The sequence below is a fragment of the Andrena cerasifolii genome, chromosome 2, assembly GCF_050908995.1.
Source record: "Andrena cerasifolii isolate SP2316 chromosome 2, iyAndCera1_principal, whole genome shotgun sequence".
Lineage (NCBI taxonomy): Eukaryota > Metazoa > Arthropoda > Insecta > Hymenoptera > Andrenidae > Andrena > Andrena cerasifolii.
The window spans coordinates 15,043,471-15,061,870 of NC_135119.1; the positions used below are offsets into that span (position 1 = coordinate 15,043,471).

At 46.4% G+C, this 18,400-nt stretch overlaps 1 protein-coding gene across 8 annotated transcripts in view; it reads left to right on the forward strand.

The window, feature by feature from the left end:
* Positions 1-18,400, forward strand: part of LOC143366141 (homeotic protein antennapedia-like) — a 368,003-nt gene that overhangs the window by 341,032 nt on the left and 8,571 nt on the right. For 7 of the 8 annotated variants that reach the window (XM_076806956.1, XM_076806961.1, XM_076806959.1 and 4 more), the window contains one exon: positions 12,705-14,195. In XM_076806956.1, the coding sequence (XP_076663071.1) occupies positions 13,391-14,195 (805 nt within the window). In that variant the 5' untranslated portion in view covers positions 12,705-13,390. Of the gene's footprint in view, positions 1-12,704; positions 14,196-18,400 lie in introns of those variants that run through there. The other variant, XR_013084669.1, reaches the window with a different exon arrangement.

The following is an 18,400-nucleotide window of genomic DNA, read 5'->3' on the forward strand; positions in this document are numbered from 1 at the left end:
AAAAATTGTGCCTACATCGTTTGATGCACGTTTGATGCAAATCTAATAACAAATTAGCGATTTATTGCAAATCCATAGAAATAGAAATATTAATATTAATATTTTTATTATAGAACAGTTTTCGCGAAAAGTAGAAATAAAAACTGATCACCTGAATAATTAAGTACTAGGCACGTATTCTGTGAAAATATATATTTCTCAATTAAGTAATGGTCACTTTTTAATTTTACGTCAAAGCAATAATTTTATAAACAGTTTTTTCTAATGCAAGTAGTCGAACTTGGTAAAGATGCACCCTTCATTTTGCAAGGTCCACAATTCAGATTAGCGAGAGCTATAGCCTCTCATACTTGTTACTCCTTCCTGTCAACACTTTTATAAGAAATAATAAAATATATAAAAATAAAATTGATGTTAAACGATTTTATTAAAAATGTAGTAAGAACTAAATTAAAATTCACTAAAAACTAGAAAATAATTATTTTCTTGTACTTCAATTTTGATGGTGTTAATATCACTTTAAATAAAATCGTGGGGCACGATATTTCAAAACAGGATACGAATCACTTTAATACTCCAACTTCTGTTTGCACATGGTGCCCCACGATTTTATTTAAATTGATATTAACACCATCAAAATTGAAGTACAAGAAAAGTATTATTTTTCAGTTTTTAGTGCATTTTAATTTAGTTTTTGCTACATCTTTAATAAAATCGTTTAACATAATTTTTTTTAATATATTTTTTATTTTCTAGTTTTCAGTGTTTCTGGATTTACATTTCACAGCTCAGCTTAAACTTTGTAGTGCTACAGTCACTGATAAATAATTATTTTCTTGTACTACAATTTCGATGGTGATATACTACGAACGCCTGCAAAGTATTAGTTTTACTATTCGTACATACGTGACGGATGATTTCTCGATAAATTGTGTATTTTCGGTAATCGCGATGCGACGAGCTTTTTGTCGTTTTCGTAAAGAACGCGAGTGGCTGATTTCAAGTCGTTTAGATTTGTGATTATGGGTTACATTTATTGCTAACTGTGTAATTTTTTCACCCACTCGGGTTTAATTTTTTTTAAAAATATTGTATTGTCATTCAAACTACACACGCCTGCAAAGTTTCAAGACAATTGAATAGTTGGAAATGGGTTAAATTTCAGTTGCCAGATTTGAACCATACATACATTAAACAAACATACAAACAAATGATCGAAGCTGAATAAAATCGTTTAAAAAGAATTCACGGAATGCAAGTTCGCGGACCTACGGATCCAATGTCCGCAATTCTCACGGTTGAATTTCAACGCGGCTACGATTTCACCCTGTGCTACTCCCCCAGTTCGCTCCCTCTTGCGCGAAGCCCCGGCAACTATCAGTCGAACAATTTTTCCACGAGGGTGCCGCGCGTTAATTCGGAAAAACGCGTCGCCGTCTCCCCCAGGGCGGCGGGCCGCAGTCGCGACATAAATTAACTCCGAGGTAATTATTTCAAAGTCGGGGCGGCCACGGAGGTGGGGGATGGGAGGCGGGTTGGAACTGTTGGAATTTTTGACTCACCTTGTACAAGCTGTCTGTGCCGAGAGCGAAGGAGACATACGGTGAGCGAAACTCTCGAGCCGGGGTGAGCCCGTACAACGTTCCGGCCGAGCGAGCCTGCAGCTTGATTTATAGGGTGGCGTCAAAACTTTCTACTCTACGCCGTGTCTCGACGGTCTTGTAGGCAACCCCCTCGCGACGAAATAAAGGCTCACCTTCGTAATTTTTGCTCCGTCCACATCCACTCGCGTCCTTCTCAAATTTCCACCCTCGATCTCTTCATTACAATTTCATCGTTTCTTCCGAAACTTCTTGATTACCCTCATAAGTATCTCGACAGAGGCCACTGTTAATACTAGAACTTCTTACTCGTTAGCGAACCCTTCCGTTGCTTATTGAAATCACAGAGTATTGGTGAAGAACGAACAACTTAATTTTTATTTCGATACTGTCGTACAGCATAAAAAACTGAACAATGACTATATTTAAAATTTTGCTCCAACGCGAACCGTTAAAAAGTTACTTATACTAAATAGGAAAGAATGCGGTAACTTTGAGGATTGATTTCACCGCTTCGGAGTGAATTTCCGCAGGATAGAAAAATTATTGCTCCTTGTTTCCCACGCGAAGTTTCATTGGTATCAGAAGTTTCGGGTTGGAAACGTTTGCTGGTAAGTGCAAACGGGAGCACTTTCTAACGAGGTCTCGAGGGTTGTTAGCAGTCGAGACGAATGAGCCTTAATGTTACACGTAACGAAGGATACCCTGGTGTTTTCGGAGCACGTATGGGCCTCGTCTCATCGGTCAACCACACATCCATAAATTATGAATTATCCCGCCACCCTATCCCTTTCAGCTTGTCCCTCTGGAAGGGAACTACCTTGCGTCATGAATTCTAATTAGCCGCTTTAAATCGCGGAAAATCGTGTTAGGGCCTTATTACGGTAAATCAAAATAATTAGACTTTTTTCGTTCCACTATCAATGTGTGATCGTTCCCTCGTGCCTACATTCTTTTTCTTTTAGCAGTGTAGGTACTATTAGACAAGGATCTAAATGTCCCGGCGTTAAGGACGAATTCCAGTTTCACCGGGCCTCGGAACGAGTCCTCGTTGTTGCTTAATTTCCGTGACTCTGTGCCGCGAGGAATTACCTTCGTTCCTCTATCTCGCCGCGACTTTAAAAGCCCCTTTAGAAAACTTTCGTTGCCCCTAGATGGACTCCAAGATACGGCGGGCTTCCTCGGACGCTTATTAACGAAGTAGAATTTAGATTTCGTGAAATCTTGCTCCGAACTTTCAACCTCCTCGCTGGAGTGAAACTCGGCGTTCCCACAATCGGGCAACTGGCTAACGCGCTTTATATTCACCCGCGTGTATGCAATACTTGGCTGTATACCTACCTAACGCGAGATCCTATCTCTTCTCGCTTTCTTGACCGACGAACGCGCATACGCGTGCCTTCGCTGCACTTTTCAAAGGTTAGACGCGGTCGAAAATCCCTCCTCCCCTCTGCAAGCTTTTAATCCTCTTCGAAAGAGATTCTCGATTCTTACGCAGAGTCAGGGGTGCCCCCTCGACTTAGCGTAAAGATATTCGTGAACGTGGGGAAGCTGAAGGAACTATCTGGTTCCTCAGCAGTTTTCGAAGAATCGCCTCGAGTCGTCGCTGTTCACAGGATTACTTAGACGACTTTCGGCTGCACGAAACGAGACCGCGCCCTGGGTTCGGAAGTGAAAGCTGACCGCCCTAAATTTCAGCGCAGACAGGCTCCTAGACAAAAAAGTTTTCACGAAAAAATGTGAAAGTTAGGCGTGCTGCGATCCTTCGGCGGCCTTTCAGCGCGACGCTACCGGCGGGGGTAGATAAACGGGGGCTGCTCCGAGCCCGGGTGTCAGAGTTCTAGGTGCCAGACACCCCGCCGCGAGGCAGACACGCAAAATTCGAGCAGCTCATTTAGGTCAACAAGCGAATCCTCCGGCATCCCGTGCTTTTCTCTTCGCCCGCTTTCTCTTGCCTCTGTTTACTAAGCAGTTCCGTTCTCTTGCCGACTGTTCCCCAAACGCACACCCCCGGGGGTAGTGAAATCGAGCTGGTTACGATCGCGCTTCGACGTTCAAAGTTGATGTCCATTCGTCGTTGCAGAGCTTCGCTGTCCCGTCGAATAAATTAAAATGATCGATCGTGGAAAGCGCGTAACTCATTGCCGACAATCCGCTGCATGCTCGCGATAATTTATTAAAAGATTTCCACGAGCTGGTTTCAGAAACGTATATTAAGGGGGAACAGCACTGTGACGGCCGGAAAAATAAGCCTTTTTAAGATTCTTTTCCGCAATAATTTACAGTTTTTATAGAAAATTTGTGTTACCTACTTTTAGTACAGTGTTTTATGTTATATGTTAAAAACTATTTTAAAAGAAGAATGGGAAAAAATTAGTGCTCAAGAGACAAGTACACTTGTACATTCTATACCGAAACGATTGCAGGAGGTTCTAAAAAGAAGAGGATATCCTACAAGCTACTAACTTTGCATCACTTAGGATTATTCTTACTTTTGTTATACCTGTACGCAGACTTTTTCTGCTGACTTTTTAGACATTTTTCGTTTTATTGTTTGTATTTAAGTTCCGGTCATTTTTAATTTGTTACTTTGACATTATTAGAATTGTAAACATACCATGTACATGTTACAAATAGATTTTGACCTGAATTCAAGGATATTTCTATATTTTCATAAACAGACACTTCTGCATACCTTAGTGTACGCAGACTTTTTATACCTAGTGTAGGTCGCTGGCGGGATGTGTAACTTTGGAACGGTAGCTCTGAAATCAAATTTAATTATTTTTTTTATAAACTATATGAGTGTAGTTTCCGTTGCACGCACTGGCTTTTTAAACAAAATATTTTTGTAAAAATATTGCGCTTTAGAAGAAAAAGTTTCGAAAATCCGCATGTAAGAGAGGCAGTTCTTCGAGCGTATTTAACAAAAAACTTCGATCAAAAAATCCGTACGTGCAACGAAAGCTACACTAATATAGTTTATAAAAAAAATTCAATTGCATTTCATAGTTGTTGTTGCATAATTACACATCCACCAAGCGACCTATGTTTTTGCGAGAGGTCTAAAACATTAATTAATATATTAAAATTTACGCATGTTATTCTATTAATTTTTTGTATAGTCTCCCAAGACATTGTACTAAAGGTAGGTAATACAAATTTAATATGAAAACTGTACATTATTCCTGAAAAGAAATTCTTGAAAAAGCCGCCACAGTAGTGTTCCCAATTAATGCGCGACAGAATGTAGACCCGCGAGCTTTATTCAGTAGCAGCGTAAATACGAGAAATATTCGGCTGGTAAAAGCCGAGGGGCGACCTTTCAATGCCATGGAGAGAAACTGTCCGCGAGCGGCCCCCAAAAACTGTGAAAAAGCTTGACCACGCGTTGCCAGATAAAGGTTTCATTGAAACGAGTATATCTACCGGGACAAAAAGCGTTATCGGGCGCGAGTAGGTACCTTCGATCGGGAAGCGGAAAACAAAAACACCGGGAAAGAGGGAGCTCGTTGAAAAATACGGCCGTTGATAATCTGGAATGCAGAATCGAGGGGCGAGGGGGGAAAAAAGGCAGAGGTGGTGGAAACTGACCCCGCGGTCGAAGTAAGTAGAAAAGGAAGAGGGAAAAATGCGTGCACAAAGGTAAAAGGTGGCCGGGGGTGTAATACATATCGTCGGCTAGCCGAGCATTGGTGGGATTTATCTGCGACGTTCATGGCCGACCGTTTCGACCCTCTTCATCCCCTAGGCCGTGACTCCGTTCCCAGAGGCCCATGACCGCCTCTCTCTGTGTCTCTGTTTATTAAATACCTACCTACGCCGTCGCGCCACCGTTTCGGAAGCGGCGACGAGTCTTCGCAGGCTGCGAACCAGTCAACACCCTCGTGATTCTTGTTCCGTGGTAAGAGGCGATCGAAGAGGTTAGTTAGTCGCAATCGGTAAGAAGAATGCGCGCAAGATTCCTAGCGCCGTTCCGGTAGATTTTGCGATCTACCGCGAGAGACTCGGCGAGACTTGGCGAGACTCGGCGAGTCCCCAGGTCCGGTCTCCTCTCGCGGTCAGCTGACGCGGCTCGCCGCGGCTTGGCTCGGTAGGGGAAATGGAATTACGGATGCGGCGTGCGTGCCGGTCCGCGAAGAGCGGCATAAGCTATTGGGCGGCCGGCTTTTGAGCGGCCTTGCAAACTGGTTTCCTGCAGGCCGACTCGATTATGCTAATCGCATATGCATGTTAGCATTTGGCTGATCCGCCGGCGTGTCGGTTCTCCGTTCACCGGTCTGTGCCTGCTTGCCTGCCTGCCCGCGTGTGCGTACTCGCCAGCCTATGCGTCCACGCGCCTCCACCACCACCACCCCTCGCAGGAGATACACAGCGATACATAGCGCGGACCGTGATCCTTTTCGAACGAGCAGTCCGCTCGAAACCTTGATCGCGGCTACCCTTTAATGCCGACTCGACCTTCCGCCAGCTGGACACCATCCACCGTGCGTAACGGTATCCTTCGTTGCTTTCCCTCGTCGCCAAGCTCCTCCGGTTTCCTCCGTTACTTCTCCGCTCCTCCTTTTGGCGGATCGGTTCTCGCTGCTACTGTAGTCGGATCAAAGGGGAAGCTTTGGCTCGGTAGCTGCGGAGCTCCGTCTCTCCAAGGCACCTTGCTCTTCCCTTTGCATTCTCTGTCCTTTTAACGATGTGGGTGGAGCCACGGGGCGAGAGATGGAACGGTAGTGGCAGCCAAATGTCACGGTGGGGGTAATTCCTGGGTAACCTTTAGCGGCCAGTAGATTTCAGTCCGACTATAAACGTTTGATTCTTTAAGATGCGTAGGTATAATAGAGACGAAAAGGTGTTACAAAATGTTTAGCCATTCTTTTGATTTTCGTTTGTGCTTCCTACCTAGGTACTCATTGTTCTCCTTCGCGTTTCACTTATATAATTCCCGACTCGGTCGCGTCTCCTCCATTATTTACGCGCCCACTAAACGGTCCATTCGTTACACGGTTAAAGTATCTAAATGATTGTTAGCGGGATGGTGTGTGTCTCTGTGCGACGCGAGTCTATGTCAACGTAATCCACTGGAGAGTAGCGTTGAAGCCGACGTGGTGTTGCGAGAAAGATTTAGCCTGCGCCGGCGATGCGCGAAACACTTTTGCCGATAATATCGTCGGGCAGAACGCATTCCGTTCTATTTATCTCGCGCGCGTAGCGTGGTTTCGCAGATTTATGGGCTCTGTAGAGGTGGCGAAACATTGCGGCAATGAAGGGATGCAACGATAAGACCGCAAGTGACTCACTGTTATCTCGTTCCATTTAATCTGAATTCCCGGCAATTCGCGCCCATTTCGATCCCGTTTACCTCCGACCGTTCAGACACTACGCCGCGGTTGACAATTGTTTCGTCGAATATGGAGATTAAATTTCGGTAGCCCGTAAGACCAATATTCGCCGAATCGATCAGACGAATTATATTCTCTCGGCCGGAGTAATCTACGGGAGATCAATTGCCAGAGATAAACGGCGGCTGAAAACAAACACAAGAGGGAACGATGAATTGAAATTCATTCGATTGTTTGTAGGCTCGGGGAATTACACGAGATCGCGTCGGAAACCGGTAATACATGCTATTATGTTGGCAGCGACTCGCCAGCCGACACTCGTTCGTTGAACGAACGCGCTAAGAGGATGGAAGCGAGCCTGATTTCAGGTGGAGATAAACGCGCAGCTGAGCAGCTAATTTGCTACTCGCATAGGCAGTTATTAGGAAAGAAAAAGTCAGGTAATTATTCTATTCGAATCGGCTGGGCGAACTGGGTCGTGGTACGAAAAGCCGGCCGCGGCCGTCGCGAGTTCTCCGTTCGTTACGCGTCACTTTGCTGGGAACCGGTCTCGCTGAATGCTGGCTGCGCATTATAACACGGATTTTAACCTAATAGCGTACAATTAATTCCCTCCGACGAAACCGGCAATAAACCACTAATTAGATTAACATGATATCAGCGCGTTTACAAGAATTATGAAGGCATAAATATTTATCCCTCTCGGTGCTTCCGCGTGCTAGCGATCCCTCTGATCTTCATCAATCGATGAGGCAGCCGAAGAGAAAAATCACAGGGTCGTTTCAGTGCAATGGGTCGCTAATTATCCGTAAAAATTAAGGGCGTATCACTGGTCCTATTGATATGGTATACTAAATTTAACAGTTAGGTAGCTTAGAAGAAATTGTAGCTGCTACTCTAAGTAGTACCCACTTAAGTACCTGCAAGAATTTCCTAGGACTCTGCAGACGTATCTGTCAAATAAATCGAAGTTCTGTCCTTAAAATATTTTCAAAAACGTCTGCACATCCAGGCCCAACGGAGCTTGAGGAAGTTTGTAGAACCGCGGTGCGAGAGGAAGAGGAAATCGATGGACGCAGGGATCAGGTCCGGCGCGGCCGGAACAGGAATGCGTTCAAGGCCGCAATTTTCTGTTCCTTCCTTTTTTTCCTTCCCCGGAACATCTCGATACCCGTAGGTGGCTCGCGTCGAGGGTGGCCGTTTTACGAGCTCTCCTTTAGTTTACGACTGTTTTACGGCGTGCGAACGGCTCGCACGAGCTACGGGGCCCATAACTGTCAAATCCTGCCACCGTTTATGGGCCGACAATCTTTAGTGGACCAGCTGTCCGCGATATCGCGTCGTTTATTTAATCGGACCGCTTCATCTACGCTGCACGGCGATCGCGCCCGTGCTTTTCGAGTCGGCCGCGGTCGATCGTCAAGCTTCGATTACATACCACGGGACAATTCTGTTGGTCGATTAGCATCCATTAGTTTATCGCTCGGGGATCATGATTGCGCGAGCAATCGCGTTCAAATACACGCATCCCATTTAGTAATCGTTCGTTCCAACACTTTCTTTGTTGCTAATAATTCTGTTGTCCCTGTTGAGTCGGTTTGCGCGCCAAATTTTGGACTCAGTTGAATCTGTATAAATATATATATATATATATATATATATATATATATATATATATATATTTCTATATATTTATACAAATTCAGACTGATTGTGAGTCCAAAATTATACATAATACTATTTTTAATAATACTATATATATATATCGCATTTCTTGTTAACATAATCATTTAAAATTAATTTTAAAATAGTATTTGAAATATGAAAGCAGTTTTAGTTTAAAATTAGGAATATATATATATTCTACAGATGCCTAATTTTAAACTAAAACTGTTTTCATATTTCAAATACTATTTTTAAATTAATTTTAAATGATTATGTTAACAAGAAATGCGATTGCCTATGTTGAGCAGAGCCTAACACATGCACGCAACATTTGATCGAAGAGAAAATCAATTTATTAAGTGGATTTGGAGGAGTTTTCGACTACCGTCGGTCGCGGAAGCGGAACATAAACGTTCCCTCAGGCATTGATAACGGGGATCGTCGAACAGCCACTCGGAGAGACAAAGAAATATCCCGGGCAGGAGCCATTTTGTTAACTAGAGGCCATCATAGCTGCCTGACGTCACTTCCATATCCAACTATGGCGTCACGTGACGCTCCACCCTGTTTTCAATCACCTTGGCCCCGAACCCACCCAGCTGTCAGACACGCTCCACCCCGTTTTTTCCACTTCTTTCTGACTATCACCATCGCCATCTGTCGGCAATAATAAGAACTCCTTAGACCTTCAAACAGCCGAGTTAGTTTATGCCTTTTCCGGCCGATGTCACCACCGAACAAAGTCCAAAAATCCCTGTCTCGGGGTGTTTGGGAAAATCTTGCCTTGCCCGAGCGGTGGATCTAGACCGACAGGGGGGTCGGTCTCTGGGATTCGATCGCGCCATTTCCCGGAGGTTTTCATCGGCAGGAAATAGCTTTCCGTTACGAACAGCCGGCGTGTAATTAAATTCTGCTCCGTTTAGGAAGAAAAGCAAGAACGCTTTCAGCGGAAAACAATGAAACACGAGCGTTCCCGATAACACCGAGCCGTGACGTTTTCCATTCCAAAGTGTTTATTACACGGCTCGCGTAACACCGATCGCCGCTAATCGCGCCCGGACCGGTAGGCTCTAGCCTTCGTTCGAGCGCGTGGCAAAAAATGAACAGAGGGTGGAGAGAGGACGGTAATAGGATGTTGTTTCGATGGAAACGAGGCATAAGCCGCTATCGCTATCGCAGGAGGAGCGGTGGTGAATAAATAAGGGGGGAGACATACGGTCCGAGGGACAAGGCTGTTTCCGGGGAAAAGACAGCGCGGAGCGGAGTCCCAAAGTAAAGCGGGAATTGAGTTAAAATGCTACGAGAGGTAGAATTTATACGCGATCCGGGGCGGTGTGCGAGGAGAAAGGGGGGAGTACGGAGCGCATGGAATCGCTATCGGCAGCCATTCATCAATCCGGGGAATCAATACGCTGGAATTAATGAAAGCGCCGCGCGAACAGCGAGCCAGCGGCCGGAATGTTAATCGCGATCGTCCCGCGTCCGACCCATTCCCGTGTACAGCAAACTCCCCAAGGGCCCCACCTCCACCCGAACCCTTCAACCTGCCACCCTATCCACCCTACTCACCCTACCCGCTCTGCCTACCTTCCGCCGATCCCTTGTACATCCGCCCCCGCGTCCCAACCCACACTCCCTACCATTATCAACACGACCACCGTGCTGCCCACAATACCGTCGCACCGTACATTCTATTCTTTTGTTCAGAGGCTTGCTTTTTTTTCTCGTATCGCTGTCGATGGCGACGGATATCTAGAGACGCGGTAGCGTCTCGACGCCAAGTACAGGAAAGACACCCTGTATATGTCGACTGTCGCTACCGTGTACCTTTACTCGTCGCGGAGCCGTTCCAACCTAACCTGAAACTTATTTCCTTAATATCTCATCACGCCTGCAATATTTTCTAAATTTAAAGGCATCTTTCTTATGTAAACCGTGTATAAGCTTTCGAATAAGACCAATTTCAATAAAATCGGTCCGCGCATAACAGAGATGTCGTAATATCGTCTCATGGATCAGTCGGAAATTTTAAGATTTTTCTTCGTCTTCTCCAAGAAATTTTTTCGTCAACATAATACGTATACGCGTTACACGCACACCTTCAGCCAAAACGGAACTAACACACGTTTCGTTCGTCAATCGCTATCTTCGCTATGCAATCTACTCCAAATTTTGACAGCTTACCGCCGAGTTATAACCAAGTTATAAACGTGTTTTTGCAAATATATACATAAATGAATTTCTTTTTAATTTAAATGATAAAAACCAATTTAAACCAATTCCACCAATCCAATTGTCTTGAAGCTTTGCAGGCGTGCGTAGTTTGGATGACAATACAATATATTTAAAAAAAAAAACGCGAGAGGATGAAAAAATTATCCAGTCATCAATTAATAATATAATAATAATTTATAATATTGAAAATTATCTAAAGTCATTCTCTATGCAAATTATCTTTGTAAAAAGAAGAGTGATCTCCATAAAAAACTTGAGAAAAGTAAAAAAATTAATCACAAAAAATAGAAGATAATAATAATTATAAAATAGAAAAAGATGTGAAATCAAAATGAGCTGCACGTACATAAAGGTAATGATAAATACAAATAAATATTTTAATACGAATAAACATTTTATTCAAAATACTTGGCGCTGTTTCATGTACTTGGCGTAATTTTGTTACTTTTCTGAAGTTTTTTATAGAGTTCACTTTTCTCCCCTGGAACTCCTTCAGCAAATATCGGAATATAGCTGACAAGTATTTTACAGGCGGGATTAGGGAAATGGGACGTGTAGATGTTTCCGTAAGAGGGAGATTTCAAGTTCAAATTGCACCGCAGTTAACGTAAAATCAATTTTTCATCCGCTTGCAGTGTTATTGGGGCTGTAAGAACTGTTGCACTGGTGGAGGGATTTTAGTGGTTTGGGAGTCCTAGAGGAATTGGCACTCTGCTTCGTCTCGAAGCCATCGCTACCAATAGCCAGAGGGAACGGAAAGGTTTCATGGACAATTTACTGGTCTCGTGTAGCATCTCCTCTTTCTCCCGTTCCGCCAAGTGGTTTGAAACAATCCCTACACAGACTCGTGCGTCCCGACCGGCCGTACGACGTGAGTCAGACGGCTAACATTAAACCGAAGTATGACGTGCAGTCGGTATGGAAGGTTTCCGGCCACGATCGGAAGGAAGATCGGATTGGAAGGTTCGAGGAGATGCTGCGGATAAGGGACCGACGCGTCGCTCGCGATTCCAAGCTTCTTAAAGGCGAAGTCACGCATATCAGTTCCGTGACGGTTCAGTGCTGTCAGTGTTGACGGTGAAAAATATGGTTTCCTCGTTTTTTTTTAAAATGTAGCAGTTCACTCTCGTTCGCATCAGTTACTAACACTGAACCAAAGAGATCATTGATACGGATATGTGTGAGTCCGCTTTAAAATCGCCAATCACTCCGCGGATTTCGGATGCGTTGTCAAAAGAAAGTTTTTTAACCCCACAACGTTCACCAGAAACGAACGAGTGAAATCAATACAATAATCATTGCAATGTACTTCTCACTTCTTCCATGTCTCGTACATATTCCCAGAACTTGCTTTGGTCCGGAATACCAAAGAAAAAAGAAAGACCCGTGTGCTTCTAGTTACGCGTAGTAATGAGACATACGGAACCTCCGGCGGCGGTTGCAAGAAAAAAAAAAAATTAGTAGGTCGGGGGGAATCTCGGCGAAGCGTTCAGTAGCCATGCTGCCTAATGGATGGGAATTTTTCCAAATTTAACGATCGTTTAGCCCGCCCACACAGAAGGCCCGGGGCAGGTTCGGCGTCTGGGCGATGGCCGTCACCGTGACGAGCACGTGTGTACCTCGCCTTCTGTCACTCACAGTCAAACTCCACTCGGTTCATTCGGTTCGTCGGACAAAGATCAGCGAACGGAGCTTTTGCTCATCTCGGAGCGAAGCTCCCTCGAATCTTCCTCGAGCACGGTACTGAAAACTCCCGAACGAAATCGTACCTGGTTACCTTATTAGCCTTCATACGTAGTTATATCAATCTACAGCCGATACCGTGGCGTACGTGAAATTAAAGCCGAGTGTCTGTTTGCTGTTGCAGGTGCGGCACAACTTCATTAGCAGGGTGGACAGAGGAACGGAACGTGTCTGGAGCGGCTTGGCGCTTTGAAGGAAGGTACCATACCGAAGAAGACGAAGAACTCTGATTACCATCTTCCCCGCCTCGTGTACAAGTTATATACCCCCCTCCCCCATCCCCATCCCTCCGCGCCCCGTTTACGAGCCAGCAGCTTGATAACTTATGGTTCTGTAGTGCTCCAGTTTTATGGTTTTTCTTTCGCGTTCGGTGAGCCCAGTGTGATAAGAGGAGGGAAAGCGGAAAGCTAACGGGAATTCAATGATACAGAAGTGATTGACGGTGATGGTGGTGTGACAAAGAGTGTGCGCGCGCGCGTGTTCGTCCGAGAGAGTGCGCGAGGAGAGGAGTTGAGGAGAATCGCGACGGAGGTGATATTACATATATGTATAAATAGTAATAGATATCCATACGTAAGCACGCGTGCCAGTGTGTCCGTTCGCAGGAAGAGAGAGTACAAAAAGCACAAAACGCACGGATATAGGTGGAGAAAGAGGGAGGAAAGGACGCCCGTAGAGTTTGCCCCGGGACGAAGGAAGGAGACGTGAAAGAGGAAGGTGGATACTCATCAAGGACACAAAAGGACGGAGAGTGAGAGCACGCAACAAGATCAAGGTGGTATCAGCAGGTGGGACAGGTGGGACAGTAGCATGAGTTCGTACTTCGCGAATTCGTACATCCCGGACCTGCGCAATGGCGGGGTGGAACACCCGCATCAGCATCAGCAGCACTACGGTGCCGCCGTCCAGGTGCCCCAGCAGACGCAGTCGGTTCAGCAGCAGTCTCAGCAAGCCGGGGACCCTTGCGACCCTAGTCTCCTACGCCAGGGAGTGCCTGGCCACCACTATGGGGCCGCTGGCAGCCAGCAAGATATGCCTTATCCGAGGTTTCCGCCCTACAATCGGATTGATATGCGGAACGCGACCTATTATCAGCATCAGCAGGAGCACGGCAGCATCGACGGCATGGGTGGCTACAGGTCCACTTCCCCAAGCCCCGGTATGGCCCACATGGGCCACACGCCCACCCCGAACGGACATCCGTCCACTCCTATTGTCTACGCGAGTTGCAAGCTTCAGGCGGCCGCGGTCGATCATCAGGGTAGCGTGCTCGATGGACCAGACAGCCCGCCTCTCGTCGAGCCACAGATGCACCATCAGATGCACTCGCAGCATCCTCACATGCAACCCCAGCAGACCCAGCATCCGCAGCAACAGCAGCAGCATCAACACATTCAGCCGCAGCAGCAGCACATGATGTACCAACAGCAACAACAGTCGCAGACGGCCACGCAACAGTCCCAATCCGGCATGCATCCCCAGCAGCAGCAGCAACCTCAGCAACACCAAGGGGTGGTCACGTCGCCGCTTAGTCAGCAGCAACAGAGCACTCCTCAAGGTGCGGCCAGTACCAACCTACCCAGTCCGCTCTACCCGTGGATGAGAAGTCAATTCGGTAAGATGCAGTTGCGCGTACAATCTCAACCTTTTTCGTCGCATGTATCACACCGCTCTCGGCCGTTTCTACGGGTGAGATAGAGGCAAAGGTGTGCCTCGTGTGCATCATTATGCTACTGTACGATTATCGAGAGAAATCTTTTACAAGGATTTACATAAGAGTAACATAAAACGCAACCGGTTTCCGATTCTCACGCGGAATGACTAAATTCGATGAAGAGCTGCGCAACACGAAATCGTTATCGACAGTATCTACCTTATGACGTGGTTAGAAAAAAGTATTTACATAAATTTGGAGGAGAAAGGAAGGCGTAGAGATATAAACCCAGCAGCGTCCATGTTAAATCTTTTATTTACATTCAAGTTATTCCATTCGCGTCCTCTCTCTACCTTCCTGGCTAACCTCCGTAACCACTTGGAAGACATCAATTCCCTTCGTGCAAAAAATCCTTGTACCTATCTCGGGTAAATAGCGGAATCGTATATTCGCGAACACGGAGCGGCGTAATCAGGACACGTGACCAGGTTCTCGAAAATAGGCTCAAGGTTCGTTGCCGCGTGACCAAAAGGTTTCGTAGAAAGCAAGGTTTCTAGAGAGGAGGCCAGGTAGCCGGTCGGCCGCTTTCAGATTTATGCAACAGTAAGTAAAACTAGACCACATTTGTACGGTTTCGCGAGCCAAGATTGGCATAATGTCTCCAGTTTCTAGGTATACCGACGGCCCGAGTTATTTATTGCCCTGACCTTTTAGCCCGGTAGTTTCACCGCACGTACACCGTGCTGTACCTCCCCATAAAAGTTATCTTGCTGGCTGCGTTCGCGTTGGCTTCGCGGCCTGCCAGACTCGAGACTCATCCACTTTTATTCCCATGATAACTCGCGGCCTCTTGTTACCGCTCGATGTTGCGCGGAACTGGTACAACTGTTTTCACCTTCGCGTATCCTGCTAGGTACTCGAGGGTCGGGCTGACCCAGAGAAAAACGAGTCAACGCTTCTGGAAGACCGGAGAATGTATTTTGTAGGGTGGGGAGGAGTTGTTGCTAGATAGACTCTCCTAGGTCGTCTTCCTATGATAGTTATTCACTTGGACGAGATGTAGTCGGGAGCCACCTGCTTTCTGAAATACGGCAGGGTTGTAACGCGGGAGAGGTTTACCGAAATTTTCTCGAGCCGTCCGTGACTGTAAAGGATCGCAGGGGTAATTCCGGTGTAACGAGTTGGAAATTTATGACGGCAATAACGAAGTGATAATAGCCGTTCCCCTTAACTCCGAGCTATCTGTCCCCGGTTGGGTAAGAGCACAGGTTTCAGCACCCCGCTGCTTTTGCTCTTATTTCCTTACTCCCTTCCGTCGTCGTGGGTCTTCATTCTCCAAATCCAAAGAAATACCGCAACCTTGCAAGGTCAGGCTTCCTCGATGCCGCAAATGTTTCCTCCATCCGCTTTTACCTTCTTACTACCCTTGCTCGGTTGCTCAGTTGCTCGGTGAACTTTGCGGAGACAGCCGGCATTAGTCTCCTTGCATCCGGCTTGAATAACGAGGATCTTACTTTTTTTCCTGAACTTTACGAAATAGTGCATTTGCGAGACTCGCTGCATCTTCAACGTTGCCCGCTTTTAACGTAAGTTTGCCATTTCGCGTTAACGCGCCGCAGTTTTCATTAACTTTTAAAATTTAATCGTTCACGTGACACAGGGAATTAAGTAAGAGATTAGTTATTAGGGTAGTTACTTTGCGTCAAGTTCACTTTTTCCCGGGGTTCGTGTAAACAAACGCAATTTCTCTGAAGACCATCTCTCGGTTAGGTTTGGAAGCTGGTACCAGAGCTGCCCGATTGGCCGATAAAAGGTCCGGTTCACCACACGACGATGCCAGTTCATACTTCGTTCCCAGTCAAAGGAAGACAGAGGATCGAGTGCCCGGATCTGCTCACAGATGTCGGCACGCTTAAGTCTTTTCTCGCATCATAAAACCGTATATATTTCCCCTGACGTAGGAAACGTATCGATCCTCTACTGGCTCCTCTTAGTCTTCCATGGAAAAATAAGAAGAGGACACATGACGCGCACCATCTTTCCTGCATCTAATCATAATAGGATTTAGATTCAGCAGAGAATCTTTAACCTCCAAGAGCAACAGAGTTCCGGCAAAAGTTCCTCCTCGTTTCGCATCTACCACCACCCCCTTAGCGGCAATTTCAATCGACTTCCATGTCGGAATCGCTCGATTCTCGCCAGGTTCTTTCGGTATCCCCGTGATCTTCGATTTTCTTTGGCCATTCGTCGGTGTCCTATTCTACGTTGCCGCGCGAGCCTCCTCTGCAGTTCCACCGGTGTCTATTAGTTGCCAGTCGATCCCATTACCCTTACGGGGCTACCAATCACGATATAAACTTCATATCAATTTATCTGCCTATCCATTTCAGGCGGTGGCCGCCCGTTTCTTTCCACGTTGCAAAACACTAGCCGAGCTGAGCCGCGCTATAGCGGCCAGGAGCCCCATGAATAATGCATGGCTCAATTTTATAGATGCAGGTGCTCTCCATGGGGCATTTGCCCCGGTGAAACCGGCGAGATTTCCTGGCACCTTTTGCGGGACATTTGCGTTACATAGGTTAGGGAATTCCGCTGGCATAGTTGGCTGCCGAGTGCACATCGCATGTCGTTTACTGCCGAACATCACGAAGTGCTCGCGAGCGTGCGCGATTTCCAACGCGAGAGCCTCTTCTAGCGCTTCCTTGGCCCCGCCATTAGCGACGCAACGAGGCTTTCGTTGAATCCCTCACGTGTCGAGTCACGTGACAGTTTATGTCCTATTAAGACTTTAATCGTGCCATCAATAATGCTTAAAAACTGCTAAACTCTCGGAAGAATGTTGGCTCACGGTTCCGCTCAGCGTTTAATTGCGCGCTCGAATTATTTAAACAGAAACAGCTTTATTACTTCCTAATAATGGATGTTTCCGTGTATGAATCAAGCCTTCGTTAAAAGTGCCTCTGCCAAGATTGCATCGTCATCCGAGTCCGCGGATGCATTCGCAACGAACTCGAGTGCGTTTTCAATTTAATTGTTCGTTGTCATTTCTATCCGCCGCTGGAGATCCATACGGATAGCGGCTGATTAGCGAATATTTTAACGATCAGCGGGGCTGATTAAATTAGAACGAATCTCGGGGAAACGCATCAGCACCGAGCCAATTAGCTTGATACGGGGAGGGACTTCAAAACTATCCTCCGTGCGAGCGCGGCTCTCGGACAGTGGCTTCGACCATTGGTAATTACAAAGTAGGTAACAACCGTAGGAATAAGCATACGTTGCCTGGGGAGCGCCGATTTATCTCTGTAGACGCATTATCATACGGAAAAAACGTGATATTTCTCATAGTCGTGGCGCGTGAAACGCCATCGCAGTGCTACGAAAAAGAACCCGCGATAGGGTTATAATTCACAAGTTCCAGCACCGTGACGCCGACTAAAAAACTCCGCCTGATCCTAGATAAAGGTCCCAAGTAGAACCGTTTGATGTACCCGCCTCGGTCACCGAAATTGAATTCCACCGATCTGGATCGTGGCACCGGGCGTAATTGTCGGTGCCCGGCGCATCGTTCGCCGTCGAACAGGTCGATCGACGGCCAGGACCAGTAGGAAGAGGAACCCATCCACACCGGCGATGCTTTTAATGCGCAAGATAATTGCGATCCTCGTGCGCGAAAAGATTTATGATATCGAGTTCTTGCGCCTCCCGCCCTCCCTCGCTCCTTCCTTGTGCCTACGGTAAATAAGCATGCAGCGGTGCAGCTACATAGGTGTGAGGCTTCCGTTATCGCGTACTCGTGTACGTGCACCACCGCCACAATTCTTATGTAATCCGAGCACCGACACGAATGCTTAGCGAACGTAGGTACGTGGCCGAGCTCCGCGGCGAAAGACCGCCGCATTACCGTCGAATTAATCGCGCGAATATCTACGTAACTGGCCAATAACCCGTGGCAAGTAATGAGGAATTAAAGTGGTCTACCCATACTTACTCCCTGGCCCGCCTCATTTTTTTCTTGCTCGATTAATTGATGAAGAGGATTTATGGACGAGGGTGGTGCTCGAAGCCCACGCGGCTTGTAGCGTGTGGTACTCCACAGCCTTGTCTTCCACTTCGAGGTTTAAATTCGTAGGAAGTATGAGAGCTAAGCCTTATCCCACTAGCGC